Here is a 13,264-nt window from a genome sequence, read left to right on the forward strand (position 1 = left end):
TGCAAACACTCACCATTTGTCTTCTTTTTGGTAGAAATTGTCTCCAATGAAAATATGGACTTTAACATGATGCAGTGTAACTAATACTTATGTTTTGTCAGACCATTTTCTCTATTAATCCAAATGTCACTATCACAAGTTCTAATGGTATAGCAGTTAACAGGAGAGAGGAAGTGGGTGGTATGCAGTGTTATATGAACTGGCGTCAAAAACTAAAGTTCTTCAAATTTTATTTCTGATAGTTTAACAGCTCATATTATCTTCAGTCATCATGGCAAAGAACATTATACTACTCCATTCAGTTCTTCATGGGCCAGTTCTAATAATTCTTTGGTCACTCTTCAAATTTGTTATTAAATTAATCAAAGTTCAACGTAAAAGGCTGATGCTATAGTAATGACACTATACACATGTGACAGATTCATTGGTTTTACAAAATTATATAATCTGAATGAAAAAGGTTAAGTCTTATCTCTCAGCAGTACACAAAAGGTCTGCCTGTAACTGGCAGAAACACTTAAACTTGTCCACTTTTTTACTTGTTTTGCTTTAAGATGTACTAACAATGAAAAAATTCAATGTCAAGAACTATCATAATACTTTACAGAATTTACACACATCCAGTTCTGAGCAAATAACATTCTTGGAATTACAGTGCTATACCAATTTTTACATCAGCTGAATTCTTTTGTGCACAGTTAGTAATATAACAGCAAATTATTTAAAAGGTTCAGTATAATCACTCAGTTTTGTGCAGGTAATGTACAGTAACAATAATAATAATTACAATAATAAAAATTTGTAAAATGATATCACAGATTTGCTTAGCACTAGTTCTTTATCATAAATCAAATGCACTGTCACTGGGACAAAAATGTCTTAGTAAACCATTATTCTCTGTTTATCTTGTTCTTAATTGGTCCCAATGTGGATCTCTGTAGGAAACACACTTCTTTTTCACAAAACATTTTGTTTTTAACAGCAAACATTCACGTTTTTCTTATAAATGTCTTTCTTGGAGCTAAACACTGTTCAAGAATAAGATCCATATAAAATTATTCTTGACAGCATTGTCAACACTGCTACTATCAACTGTACAACACTCATTCTGGCACACATTTCAATTTGAAATAAATATTCACAAACCAGACATCACATTTGTTGCTTCTTAACTCACTCAAGCACAACACAATCGTAAGTCAACACTTCAGTATAAATACAGAGTGAAAAATAGTTGCAAAGATCTGTTAAAATAGTGGCATGAGCATGTACATGAAAGGCAGTACTTAGGCTATGCAACAGAACTCAATAAAATTAACAATGATGTTTTAATCTTTTCACCTACTGATGCGAATGTTAATAAATAAATGAAAATAATGGCTCAATCATTCAACACATCATATTCACCTAGTGATTTATAAAGGAATGAGGGAGCACTCTTGATATTAAATACAAAAAGATACCACACAATTCTGTGGTTGTATTGTGAATGATGAACACAAAAATCCTTTGGTTTCAGTTTCGTGGCACATGTAAATGGCTAGGCAAACACCTGTAAATTTATAATGCCATTGATTCCTGTATGAGAAGAAACAGACAAGTTTCTATACATATGTACAGTTTGTATGTCACGACAGATATCTTACCGCCTGTACAAATTAAAATTTGCAGCCTGTTTGCCGAGCACTGACTTAGACTGCTACTATACACTGCATCGCAGTACAACTGTTAATTCCTTCCTACTTCAGTTTCAGAAGACAATAAAGGCACTTAGTCATACGAAAGAAGAGAACCCTGGAAGTGGTGCTCGGGATCTTGCCATGTTATTCATGATTATTTGTCCACCATTTAGGCTCATCACAGCACTTCCTTCCGGTTCTGAATCTGTATAACTGGAATAATTCCGAACAGGTTTCTGGCGCTTCCATGACTGGCTTAGAGAGTCATTGACATTTGCATAGTGATTTACAAATGAATGAGGATCTGATCGCTCACTCTCATTTTCACTCTCCGATCCCTGCAAATTGGAAGGAAGTTATAAAAGATGTGACTACATACAAGACAAAAGCTGTGAACATGTTGAGCAAATGACCCACAGTCTGTCATTAACACATTACTTGAGGAAAAAATCTGTTTTAAAGATTACGATAAAGAAAGTTTCTGGATATAAACAATAAACTAAGTGAGGAAAGGCAACCCCTCACCTGCAGCTGACTGATTTTTGGGGCATAGAAACACAAGTTGTGCTGTTTGTGTTTCTTTGTGCCATGCATCAATCAGTTACAGGTTGGTGCTTGGCATTCCTGATTCCCTAAAATTGTGAATGAAACACACAACATTATGTTTGTGCTACAGCTAATATTTGATTGTAGCCATCAACAATTAAAATATTCCTACAAATACAATTCATTAATTTGATTTTAATGCGTACAGAATTGCCACAAACTATTTATATTTTGGGCAACCACAGCTGTTGAAATGCACAATGTTAGAAAGAACTCTACTAACAGCTGGTAAAATTGTTGTTTATTAAAACACAACTGGTTTCGCAGCTTAAAGCTGCTTTTGCTTTGCCTTGCACCAATATACCCTGCAATTATGCAGGCAAATTTTAAAGAATGGGGCACATCTTCTTTACCTTTCACTCGTCACAGTACTGAAGACACTTCTCTGAATAGCAAATTCTGTCTAGGAGCACAGGGTAAGCCTATGATCTTTTAACACTGTTGCATCTGATGATGCGGTTTTAAGCCACACAACCGTCTGTGTTTTAATAAACAACAATCTTATCAGCTGTTAGCAGAGTTTTTCCTAACATAATTAAAAAATTGTATTCATAAATTTCATACTTCGTTACTGCATTATTATATTTTCCATAAAATTATGAGGAGAGAGTAGCTCAGTTATTTACCTTCAGGAGGTGATATTTCAAAAACTGTTGATAGACACATTTAAAGAAAGGAAAAAACCCATACCTAGTTTTTGGAACTGTTTCTTGCTTCCACAGGTAGAAAAGACAGATGTGGGTGAAGGCTGGAAAGGAGGACATGTCACTCAGGCCTGAAGTTGAAAGAGACCTACCTGTTGTGAGAGTGAGGGAGAGATTAGATGAAGGGAGAGGTATAAGAGAAAGTATAGGTCAAAGGTAATAAACTGGTAAGCCCTGTGTTTGCTTCAGTCCAGGTATGATAGGAAGACAGCGTGAAAGTAAAAATGGATTAACGTGAAACGAAATCTCAAGTAGAACGAATAGTGAAATTAAGAACTAGGGTATGGAGATGGGGGAAAATAAAAATGTGTGTGTGTGTGTGTGTGTGTATTTGTGTGTGTGTGTGTGTGTGTGTGTGTGAAAGAGAGAGAGAGAGAGAGAGAGGAGATGCTAATAGACTATGTTGCATTCATTTGGGATGACTAAAATACTACTGGAAATAAGACAAATGATACAAAATTGAGTCTTTCATGGCCACTTGTCAATGTATTTTCTGTTAACTTTTGTCTCGGATCTTTAGCTGAGGTTTTGAGGATGAATTTTTCATAACGCCAGCCATTCATGTTGCCAAAAGTCACGAAAATCATTATACAAATGTCAAAAAGTGGAGGTGTTGAGCTGTAGATATACACACACAAACGAAAGAAAACTTACCACTCTTCTGAGTTATCCTTTGACACACACACACACACACACACACACACCAGAAGCATTTCATTACTAACTCAATTACTTGTTTTAATATTCATTTTCCCCAATCCCGCACCTCTTTTTGGTTATCCCTGAACTCCTTTTCCACTTTCCTAGTTCTTAGCTGTCCTATTGACTCGACTTCTCATTTTTATCCTTGTAATCCACATTTACTTCTCACTCTGTCCTGTAACCTCAGAACTGAGGTGGCACAGTGCTTATCAGTGTACTACACTTGAAATTCTTCTTACTTGTATGCCTTTTCCTCCAAATTTTTCAATCCTTACATTTCATGGCAGGTGACTCCCTCTCAATCTAGCACCTCAGTAAGGAAAAAACTGTTGTTGTTGTTGTGGTCTTCAGTCCTGAGACTGGTTTGATGCAGCTCTCCATGCTACTCTATCCTGTGCAAGCTTCTTCATCTCCCAGTACCTACTGCAACCTACATCCTTCTGAATCTGCTTAGTGTATGCATCTCTTCGTCTCCCCCTACGATTTTTACCCTCCACGCTGCCCTCCAATACTAAATTGGTGATCCCTTGATGCCTCAGAACATGTCCTACCAACCGATCCCTTCTTCTGGTCAAGTTGTGCCACAAACTCCTCTTCTCCCCAATCCTATTCAGTACCTCCTCATTAGTTATGTGATCTACCCATCTAATCTTCAGCATTCTTCTGTAGCACCACATTTCGAAAGCTTCTATTCTCTTCTTGTCCAAACTATTTATCGTCCATGTTTCACTTCCATACATGGCTACACTCCATACAAATACTTTCAGAAAAGACTTCCTCACACTTAAATCTATACTCGATGTTAACAAACTTCTCTTCTTCAGAAACGCTTTCCTTGCCATTGCCAGTCTACATTTTATATCCTCTCTACTTCGACCATCATCAGTTATTTTGCTCCCCAAATAGCAAAACTCCTTTACTACTTTAAGTGTCTCATTTCCTAATCTAATACCCTCAACATCACCCGACTTAATTCGACTACATTCCATTATCCTCGTTTTGCTTTTGTTGATGTTCATCTTATATCCTCCCTTCAAGACACCATCCATTCCGTTCAACTGCTCTTTCAAGTCCTTTGCTGTCTCTGACAGAATTACAATGTCATCGGCGAACCTCAAAGTTTTTATTTCTTCTCCATGGATTTTAATACCTACTCCGAATTTTTCTTTTGTTTCCTTTACTGCTTGCTCAATATACAGATTGAATAACATCGGGGAGAGGCTACAACCTTGTCTTACTCCCTTCCCAACCACTGCTTCCCTTTCATGTCCCTCGACTCTTATAACTGCCATCTGGTTTCTGTACAAATTGTAAATAGCCTTTAGCTCCCTGTATTTTACCCCTGCCACCTTTAGAATTTGAAAGAGAGTATTCCAATCAACATTGTCAAAAGATTTCTCTAAGTCTACAAATGCTAGAAACATAGGTTTGCCTTTCCTTAATCTTTCTTCTAAGATAAGTCGTAAGGTCAGTATTTCCTCACGTGTTCCAGTATTTCTACGGAATCCAAACTGATCTTCCCCGAGGTCGGCTTCTACTAGTTTTTCCATTCGTCTGTAAAGAATTCGTGTTAGTATTTTGCAGCTGTGGCTTATTAAACTGATAGTTCGGTAATTTTCACATCTGTCAACACCTGCTTTCTTTGGGATTGGAATTATTATATTCTTCTTGAAGTCTGAGGGTATTTCGCCTGTCTCATACATCTTGCTCACCAGATGGTAGAGTTTTGTCAGGACTGGCTCTCCCAAGGCCATCAGTAGTTCCAATGGAATGTTGTTTACTCCGGGGGCCTTGTTTCGACTCAGGTCTTTCAGTGCTCTGTCAAACTCTTCACGCAGTATCGTATCTCCCATTTCATCTTCATCTACATCCTCTTCCATTTCCATAATATTGTCCTCAAGTACATCGCCCTTGTATAGACCCTCTATATACTCCTTCCACCTTTCTGCTTTCCCTTCTTTGCTTAGAACTGGGTTTCCATCTGAGCTCTTGATGTTCATACAAGTGGTTCTCTTATCTCCAAAGGTCTCTTTAATTTTCCTGTAGGCAGTATCTATCTTACCCCTAGTGAGATAAGCCTCTACATCCTTACATTTGTCCTCTAGCCATCCCTGCTTAGCCATTTTGCACTTCCTGTCGATCTCATTTTTGAGACGTTTGTATTCCTTTTTGCCTGCTTCATTTACTGCATTTTTATATTTTCTCCTTTCATCAATTAAATTCAATATTTCTTCTGTTACCCAAGGATTTCTACTAGCCCTCATCTTTTTACCTACTTGATCCTCTGCTGCCTTCACTACTTCATCCCTCAAAGCTACCCATTCTTCTTCTACTGTATTTCTTTCCCCCATTCCTGTCAATTGTTCCCTTATGCTCTCCCTGAAACTCTGTGCAACCTCTGGTTCTTTCAGTTTATCCAGGTCCCATCTCCTTAAATTCCCACCTTTTTGCAGTTTCTTCAGTTTTAATCTACAGGTCATAACCAATAGATTGTGTTCAGAGTCCACATCTGCCCCTGGAAATGTCTTACAATTTAAAACCTGGTTCCTAAATCTCTGTCTTACCATTATATAATCTATCTGATACCTTTTAGTATCTCCAGGAAAAAACTAACATTTCCAAAATCTAAGTATAGTTTGCTTCTAATTTTAAAGGGATTTGTGAGCGGAACTTGGAATTTTTCCGCTTGCAGGTAAGTAGAAGTCAGCTATTCTGTCTCCTTATAATTTTACAATTTTCACTCCTATACTACATTAACAAATAAATAACAAACAAATCAATAGAAGCAATGGGATACCTGTGAATCTGTGGAGCTTATTTCTGATGGTTTCTCAGTGACACTGCTGTCATCAGGATTTTCGTCATAACCTTTAAGACTCTCTTCGTCACTGTGGTACGTAACTGATGATGGCAAGGGCCTCGGTGGTGATTTACCCAACATAGGTGGTCCAGGTGGCTGGTGAACTGATTTCCTTCCGAGGGTATTTCTTTTGGATAATGTCCCACAACTTCCCACAGCCATGCTAGTTCCTCCACTTCTACGGGAACTGTATATTTCCATAGCAAGTTCATGGCGATCCTCTATATCCATTGCCATTGACTCTTCCAGTGTTTTCTGTGCCTCTTCTGAAAGACATTAATTTTCTATGAAATTAAATGAAAATACAAAAGATAAAGTTTTCTGAAATAAATAGCTTTTTGCACATTTACATAGTGATTTTATGTTATCTCTCTCTGGTCAGTGTTCCAGATCATCCAACCATTTAAAAGAATTCTGCCCAAAAAACTACAACAGGAACCACCTGTGTGCTCTTCACATGCATAAAATGATGTTCTACAAAAATGACCAAGGCAAAACAACAGTTTAACAAATGATATTAGTGGAAATAAGCATGATACAAGCTACATTTAAAAATGCCAAAATACCGTAAGTTAAATAAAATCGTTAAAAGAAAATTCAAGTAACTGCATCATATTTGTATAGTGCAGAATAAGAATTTTCGTAAATAAGAGCTCCATGCCAGCAAATTACAGTCTCAAAGAGAGTTTCATACACAATTTATTACAGGGTGTAGACATGGACAAGAAAAACTATTCCCAGATGTTCTGGCTAAAAATAAACTTTTTCTCGGGTGAAAATACACTTTTTTCAAGGTGAAAAAACCCTGTGCCCCTGGCGGAAGTTATTTTTTCCATGTTAAATGACAATATACTTCTCCCTTGGAGCTGTAAAATTTATCAGTCCTTTGAATTATGAAGGTTTCATACACGGGCATAAAACTTCCCAGGGCTTTAGGAAACAAAACCCAGTGCAAAAAACAATGCTTTTTAGAAGGATCTTTGATGTGCAGCAATGTTTACACTGCATAGTTTTGTGTTACATAAGTATAAACACAAATTCCACAAATCCAGTACAACAGCTTCCAAAGTACTGAAATTGGGATTGCTTTTGGCAGCCAATCATAGGTAATGTCATGTGATCTTGCCAGTCAATGATAACAGGTATTCAGAGCATAGGACACGTTTTGTAGTCAGCCAACACCAACAGGAAAAGTTAATGGTTTAAATTAATATGCCTACAGTGTAGCTACAAGAAAAGCTGCACTTTCAAATATAATACTGGTCATCAAAATTTTTTTGCTGTACAACCCCCCGCCCCCTGAGGGTACGCTTAGGCACGATCCTAAGAGCACAATTGAATATTTCTGACAAGTGTGATCATACATTTCACTGCTGTACACCAAATATTCTGTGGGTTACCTGGCTGAATTGAACATATGTTTTGTCAAGCACTTTGACTTTCCCACAGAAAAGGCAGTTATGAGTGAAATTGCTCAAGAACTCATTTTGCATTTTTTTAAAAAGAGTAATTATACTTTTTCCATCATTACTGTATAATTTATTATCTATGAAAGAACTAAAATAAACATGAAAAAGTAACCTTGAAGCTTGATCTTTTTTAGCATGACAGAAAAATTTCAAATAATGGCATAAATGGCCTGAAATTTTTCTAAGTGGCTGGTCCTTGCTGTTAAGTTTCAAATGAGAATCTAATGCTCTGTGGTTTAAGAAATTCATTGCACTTTCTCACATGTAACATAATTCATCTTGCATAAAAGGAAATTTACTTTGAAAGTACAGCTTCCCAAATCACCACTCACAACATTTTTCTGTGACTTGTTAGAAATGTAAATAGTTGTCATGTCACACTCATTTAAAGCTGCTTGTAGTTACAAAGTATTGCATAGTCATCATCCTAAAGCCTTTGACACATTTTGCCATTGGTAGACGCTTGCGTTTGCACCGTTCTCTGTTGTAAATGGTGCATTTACTTTGCAATAAAAGTTTTATTTTGGTGTTTTCCTCTTGCTTATGTTTTGTTGCTGGAGTATTATTCTGCAGTAGTGCGCTAAAGTAAAAGTATTTGTTAGAGTATCAGTTCTCACTAGTCAAAATTACAAAAATATAACTGAAAACCAAAACAACAAAAAATTCTTGGAACTCTAAAAAAAAATCCTGGATTTCTCATGTCTCAAAAAATTCCCGGTTGTCCCAAGGCATATACATCCTGTATACATCAATGCAGTGTACATAACTACAAGAAAAATATCCAATATAAAGAATTATATAACAAGTCGGCATCCACTGATAGAAGTGCAACATATTTATTACACCTAAAAATAAAATACTTTTAAATGAGAAGAAAATTTTGGAGAATCACTTTACTAGATTTACTTACAACGAAGACACCACTGAATGAAAGTCACAATGAATAACATTGCTTTAGTTATTACTAACATCAAAATGGAGAAACAAGAGAGAATCCCAGAGCAATAAAAATTGCAAATTAAGTATTTTGAACACTTTTGACTTGTAATCAAATCTGAAAGGGTCAACATTTGATAAGGAAATAATTACAATACATAATATACATTGGTAACTGGATCAGTGGATACCCATTATATAATAATAATCATTAATGTAAATAAGAAACTATCACTGGGCTGTCATTGTCACTGTGTTGAAGTAATGTAATTATAAAAACTTCTTTGATGTCACTGTGATATCATTTGCACTTACGTTTATATTTGTAGCTCTTGCTCTTAACACAAAGTACTGCTATAATAGTTATAATAATGATAATTGAGACAGCAGCAAGAGCCACCATGAACCACGTTTGTCGATAAAAGGGCTTCTGTTGCAGGTATCCATATTCTACATAAAGCTTTGATGGAGTTAAAACCTGGAACATTGTTTGAAAAGGAAAATCATTTAAGTTCATTTTTGGCATATGAGACTATCATTATGCCACATTATTTCAACAAAATCAGCAGTTAAAAAATAAAGTACATGAAAATACCACATTTCATTTAACTCGTTTTTTCTTTACATACCACATCATTAGAATAAGCTGGATAACTAATTCCATACTTGTTATAAGCAATCAGTCTGAACTTATATGATGTTGATGGTAATAAATTTTGGTAAGATATGGTAAATTCTTGAAGTTCTCCATTTTTTGTGCGTATCACTGTCTGCCATCTCGTATCATCTGTAACATTTACAAGAAATGAACACATATCTCTAAAATATTACACAAAATCAAAACACAAAAGCAAGAAAAAGGATGTACAATAAGAATCTCACAAAAGAATCTCAAGGTACAAATAACACATCCAACAGAAGAATTTTATTACATGAAATATAACACTACGCCAATAAATCTGTGTTCTCAGATGGTAGCATTTCCAACAAAAGACATAAATGAATATGAAATATTTATTTTAGTACAGAAAATTATACCTATCTGTCAGTAACATAAAAACTTTCTAGCCCAATCTCAAAGTAGTTTTATTAACATGTGTCCAGTCTCAGTGCCATACTCACCATCATAACAAATAAAATGCTTGGCTATGAATAGCATGTCAATGTGAACTATAGTGAACTGCTCACATATGTTAATAAAAATACTTCAGAATCAAGAAAGAAAATTTGTATACTGCTAGTAGTGTGGTGATTGCTACATCCCAACATGAATGCCACCATAAAAAACCATATTGAGTCAGTTTCACTCAATAGGAAACTATATTTGCTAGTAAAGTGGATACTCCTGACTGCATGGCACATCACTGTTATATACTATATCAAGATATAACAAACTGGCTTTTATTGGAGTGGCTCTAATGACAGTCAACTGCACTACACAACTATTCTATATCAGACACTAACAATGACAGATACCTCTTGATGGAAAATAAATCGCGGAAGGAGACAGATAATGACTCACCGTATCCTTGAGGCATTTAGTGGTTGATAGACATATAAACAAGACTGAACACTTGAAGTGTTCCCAGTGTATTGAATGTTCCGGTTTGCAGCTGGACGACATGATATTTTGGCTGACAAACATTTCACCACCTTCAGTTGAGTGTAAAACTCACCTGAGGGTGGCTGAATGGCTTGTCAGTTGAAATGTCATGGCAAGATGTCGAAGTCATCATGCTGCAAGCTCAAAACCTCATGGAATAAGACTGAAAATGTTGCTAAGCTCTCGGATTTATCTGTCTTAAAAGCTTACACACACACACACTCTGCTTAACTACATTGTCCTGGCCAACTACAATGTGCTGTATCTGCAGCTCGACTGGAATAAGGGGATAAATGAAGCTGGCAGGTAGAGGAAGGAGGCAGGAAGTGAGAGGGAGTGTTGAAGGTAGAGTGGCTGATGGTTGAGAGTAAAAGGTTGTGAGCCCAGTGGTGAGTTCACTTTGGTCATTTAGTTGAGGCAGTGGGAGTTGTTTGTGGCATACAATGAGGTGAGGCACCAGACTGTGAGAGCAAGATAGAGCAGAAGAAGAGGGAGACTGCTGAGAGGAATGTATCAGTGAAGAGTGAGAAAAGAGGAAACAGTGTGGGACTGAGGCTAGTGGAGATGGAGGCCAGAAAAACTGTACGATCAAAGGTTGTGTTGTTCCCATCTACATGGGTAGTGAACGATGTGCACTTTTGCAGCTGGTTCATGGGAGTGAATGGATTGGCAGTGTATAAGGGCAAGGCATGAGAAAAATGCTTTTGGACTAGGTTCGGAGGGTAATGCTTGTCTGTAAAGGCCTTAGTGCCCATCACTGCAGATGTGCTTGATAGAAACAGAAGTTTTTATGGAGCCTGCAGATACATAGGGATCAATGTCTCAGGAGGTAGCATGCTGAGCTGAGGAGGACTAGATGAAGTGAATAGGAGAGATGTTGATGTTGAGGAGGAGTGACTTTTTACTTTTTAGGGCCTTAGTCCTGGGCCTAAATCATCAATTGGCTTAACTAGACAAGGAATTTTGGACCTTGAGTGCTTAGGAAGGTTTCCTCTAGGTGGCCATAACAAAGCTGGCATTAGAGGACTGCTAGTATGTGGCTACTGCTGTGTCGCAAATTTGTTTGTGTATATCCACTCCGGAGGACAAACACTAATGGGTAACAGGGTTCGTACAGAACTTACAAAATAAAAATTAAGGACTTTTAAACACCTTTTCTTTACTGACAATTGTTGCACTCATTGCTGTAGTGAGGTCAAGAATAAAATAAATTTGCATCATGTATCATGTTTTCTGTACAGTCTGCATTTGCGTCCTCTAGCATTCCAGTTCCAGTTTTGACTTGCCAGCAGTGACGCTCTCCCATCACGTGACCCAGCTCCATCCTCATTGGGTCTCGATAGCTGCCGAGAAACAATCCAGCATACACCATACTGAATTTGAATGATTTAGTCCATAATTCACATTTTTAAGCCAAAATCATCTTGCTATGAGAATTCTACATCTTTGTGTCACCTATATAATGAAAGTGCTCACGAATTATAAGTTTTGTGATACAGTTTGTGGGCGTAGCATGCAGTTAACTGCAGCACCCAAGCAATTTACCTTTACCTCTATTACATTTATTGTTATTCTTTTGATTGTCAAGTACCCCATCTTTCCGGTAAATTTTCACAATTTTGAGCTATCATGATTGCACACTAATCTTTTACTGTTTATTTTATTGTTAATCATTTGTTTCATTTATACCTCGCCTTTCCGATAAATTTTAACACTCACTTCCTAAACAAACAATAATTATTATCTGAGTAGGTACAGATGAAGTTTATTAACAACTCATTCATGGTTCAATGCGTAACATGCGTAATTTAAGCACGTCAAGTCAAGTCATTCTAATCAAGTTACATTTAACATCATCAAACACATACCTTTCACACAGACTTTTACTGCTGGTTCTTCCAACATCATATCAATGTCCTTTAAGCACACCTTACACTTTCCTTTTTGAATGTCTTTCAATGGCACTTGCCATTCTTTATATTCATCTTGTCATGGCCACAATTGGCTAAACACACACTTTCCAGGTATTTTAATCAAAATTTTAAAAATATACCTGTTCTGCAGTGTGTTCACCAAAAATGTCTTACAAGTAGGGATGACCAATAAATCACTCACATGTGTATTATTTAGTTAAGATTTCTGTGCCCCTTGCCATTGCTGCCAACATATAGTATCTCCCACTAAAGGCACTGCAGAAATGAGTTAACATGCAGCAAACCGTGTTAGTTGCTAGTACTGTACGTAATCATACCCTCACTCTATTCTACATGCCTGAGGCAGGAATAGCCTTATCCCTCTCACCCTACATGTCACACAGCTGAGAGACCCTCATAACTGCTATAACCTTTGACATATACATGCAGTCTTTTTTTCACCTTTTTAATTCAACAAGTTAATCGATTTTTAAGTTTGCATATAACTGGCAAGACAAAAATAAGGACTTATAATGAATGTAATGAATGGAGGACAAAACAAGCACTTGTAAGGACTTTTATTGCACAATATAAAACATATTGTACTTTTAAGAAACGTATGAACCCTAGGTAAACTATGTAGCTATCAACTGTATTAGGGAATGATGTAGTGGTTTGGAGTCACCAGAACATCTGGAGAGTGTCTGATGGCGGCACAGCTGAGGGGATGGCAAACAAATGATTAAATTGTTTTCTTGATGCAAACAGTGGATAGGACATGTTGATCAAGAA

The 13,264-nt window shown here is 36.7% G+C and overlaps 1 protein-coding gene across 1 annotated transcript in view; it reads right to left on the reverse strand.

Annotated features, from left to right (window-relative positions):
- Window positions 1–213: 213 nt before the first annotated feature.
- LOC126249469 (protein sidekick) overlaps window positions 214–13,264 on the reverse strand; it is a 452,637-nt gene continuing 439,586 nt past the window's right edge. Inside the window, exons 32-35 of the mRNA XM_049951126.1 lie at window positions 9,586–9,743; window positions 9,272–9,434; window positions 6,489–6,817; window positions 214–2,017 (exon numbers count right to left, since the gene is read on the reverse strand). Of these exons, the coding sequence (XP_049807083.1) occupies window positions 1,775–2,017; window positions 6,489–6,817; window positions 9,272–9,434; window positions 9,586–9,743 (893 nt within the window). The 3' untranslated portion in view covers window positions 214–1,774. The remainder of the gene's footprint in view (window positions 2,018–6,488; window positions 6,818–9,271; window positions 9,435–9,585; window positions 9,744–13,264) is intronic.

Source organism: Schistocerca nitens, chromosome 1, assembly GCF_023898315.1.
Source record: "Schistocerca nitens isolate TAMUIC-IGC-003100 chromosome 1, iqSchNite1.1, whole genome shotgun sequence".
In the NCBI taxonomy this organism is placed as follows: domain Eukaryota; kingdom Metazoa; phylum Arthropoda; class Insecta; order Orthoptera; family Acrididae; genus Schistocerca; species Schistocerca nitens.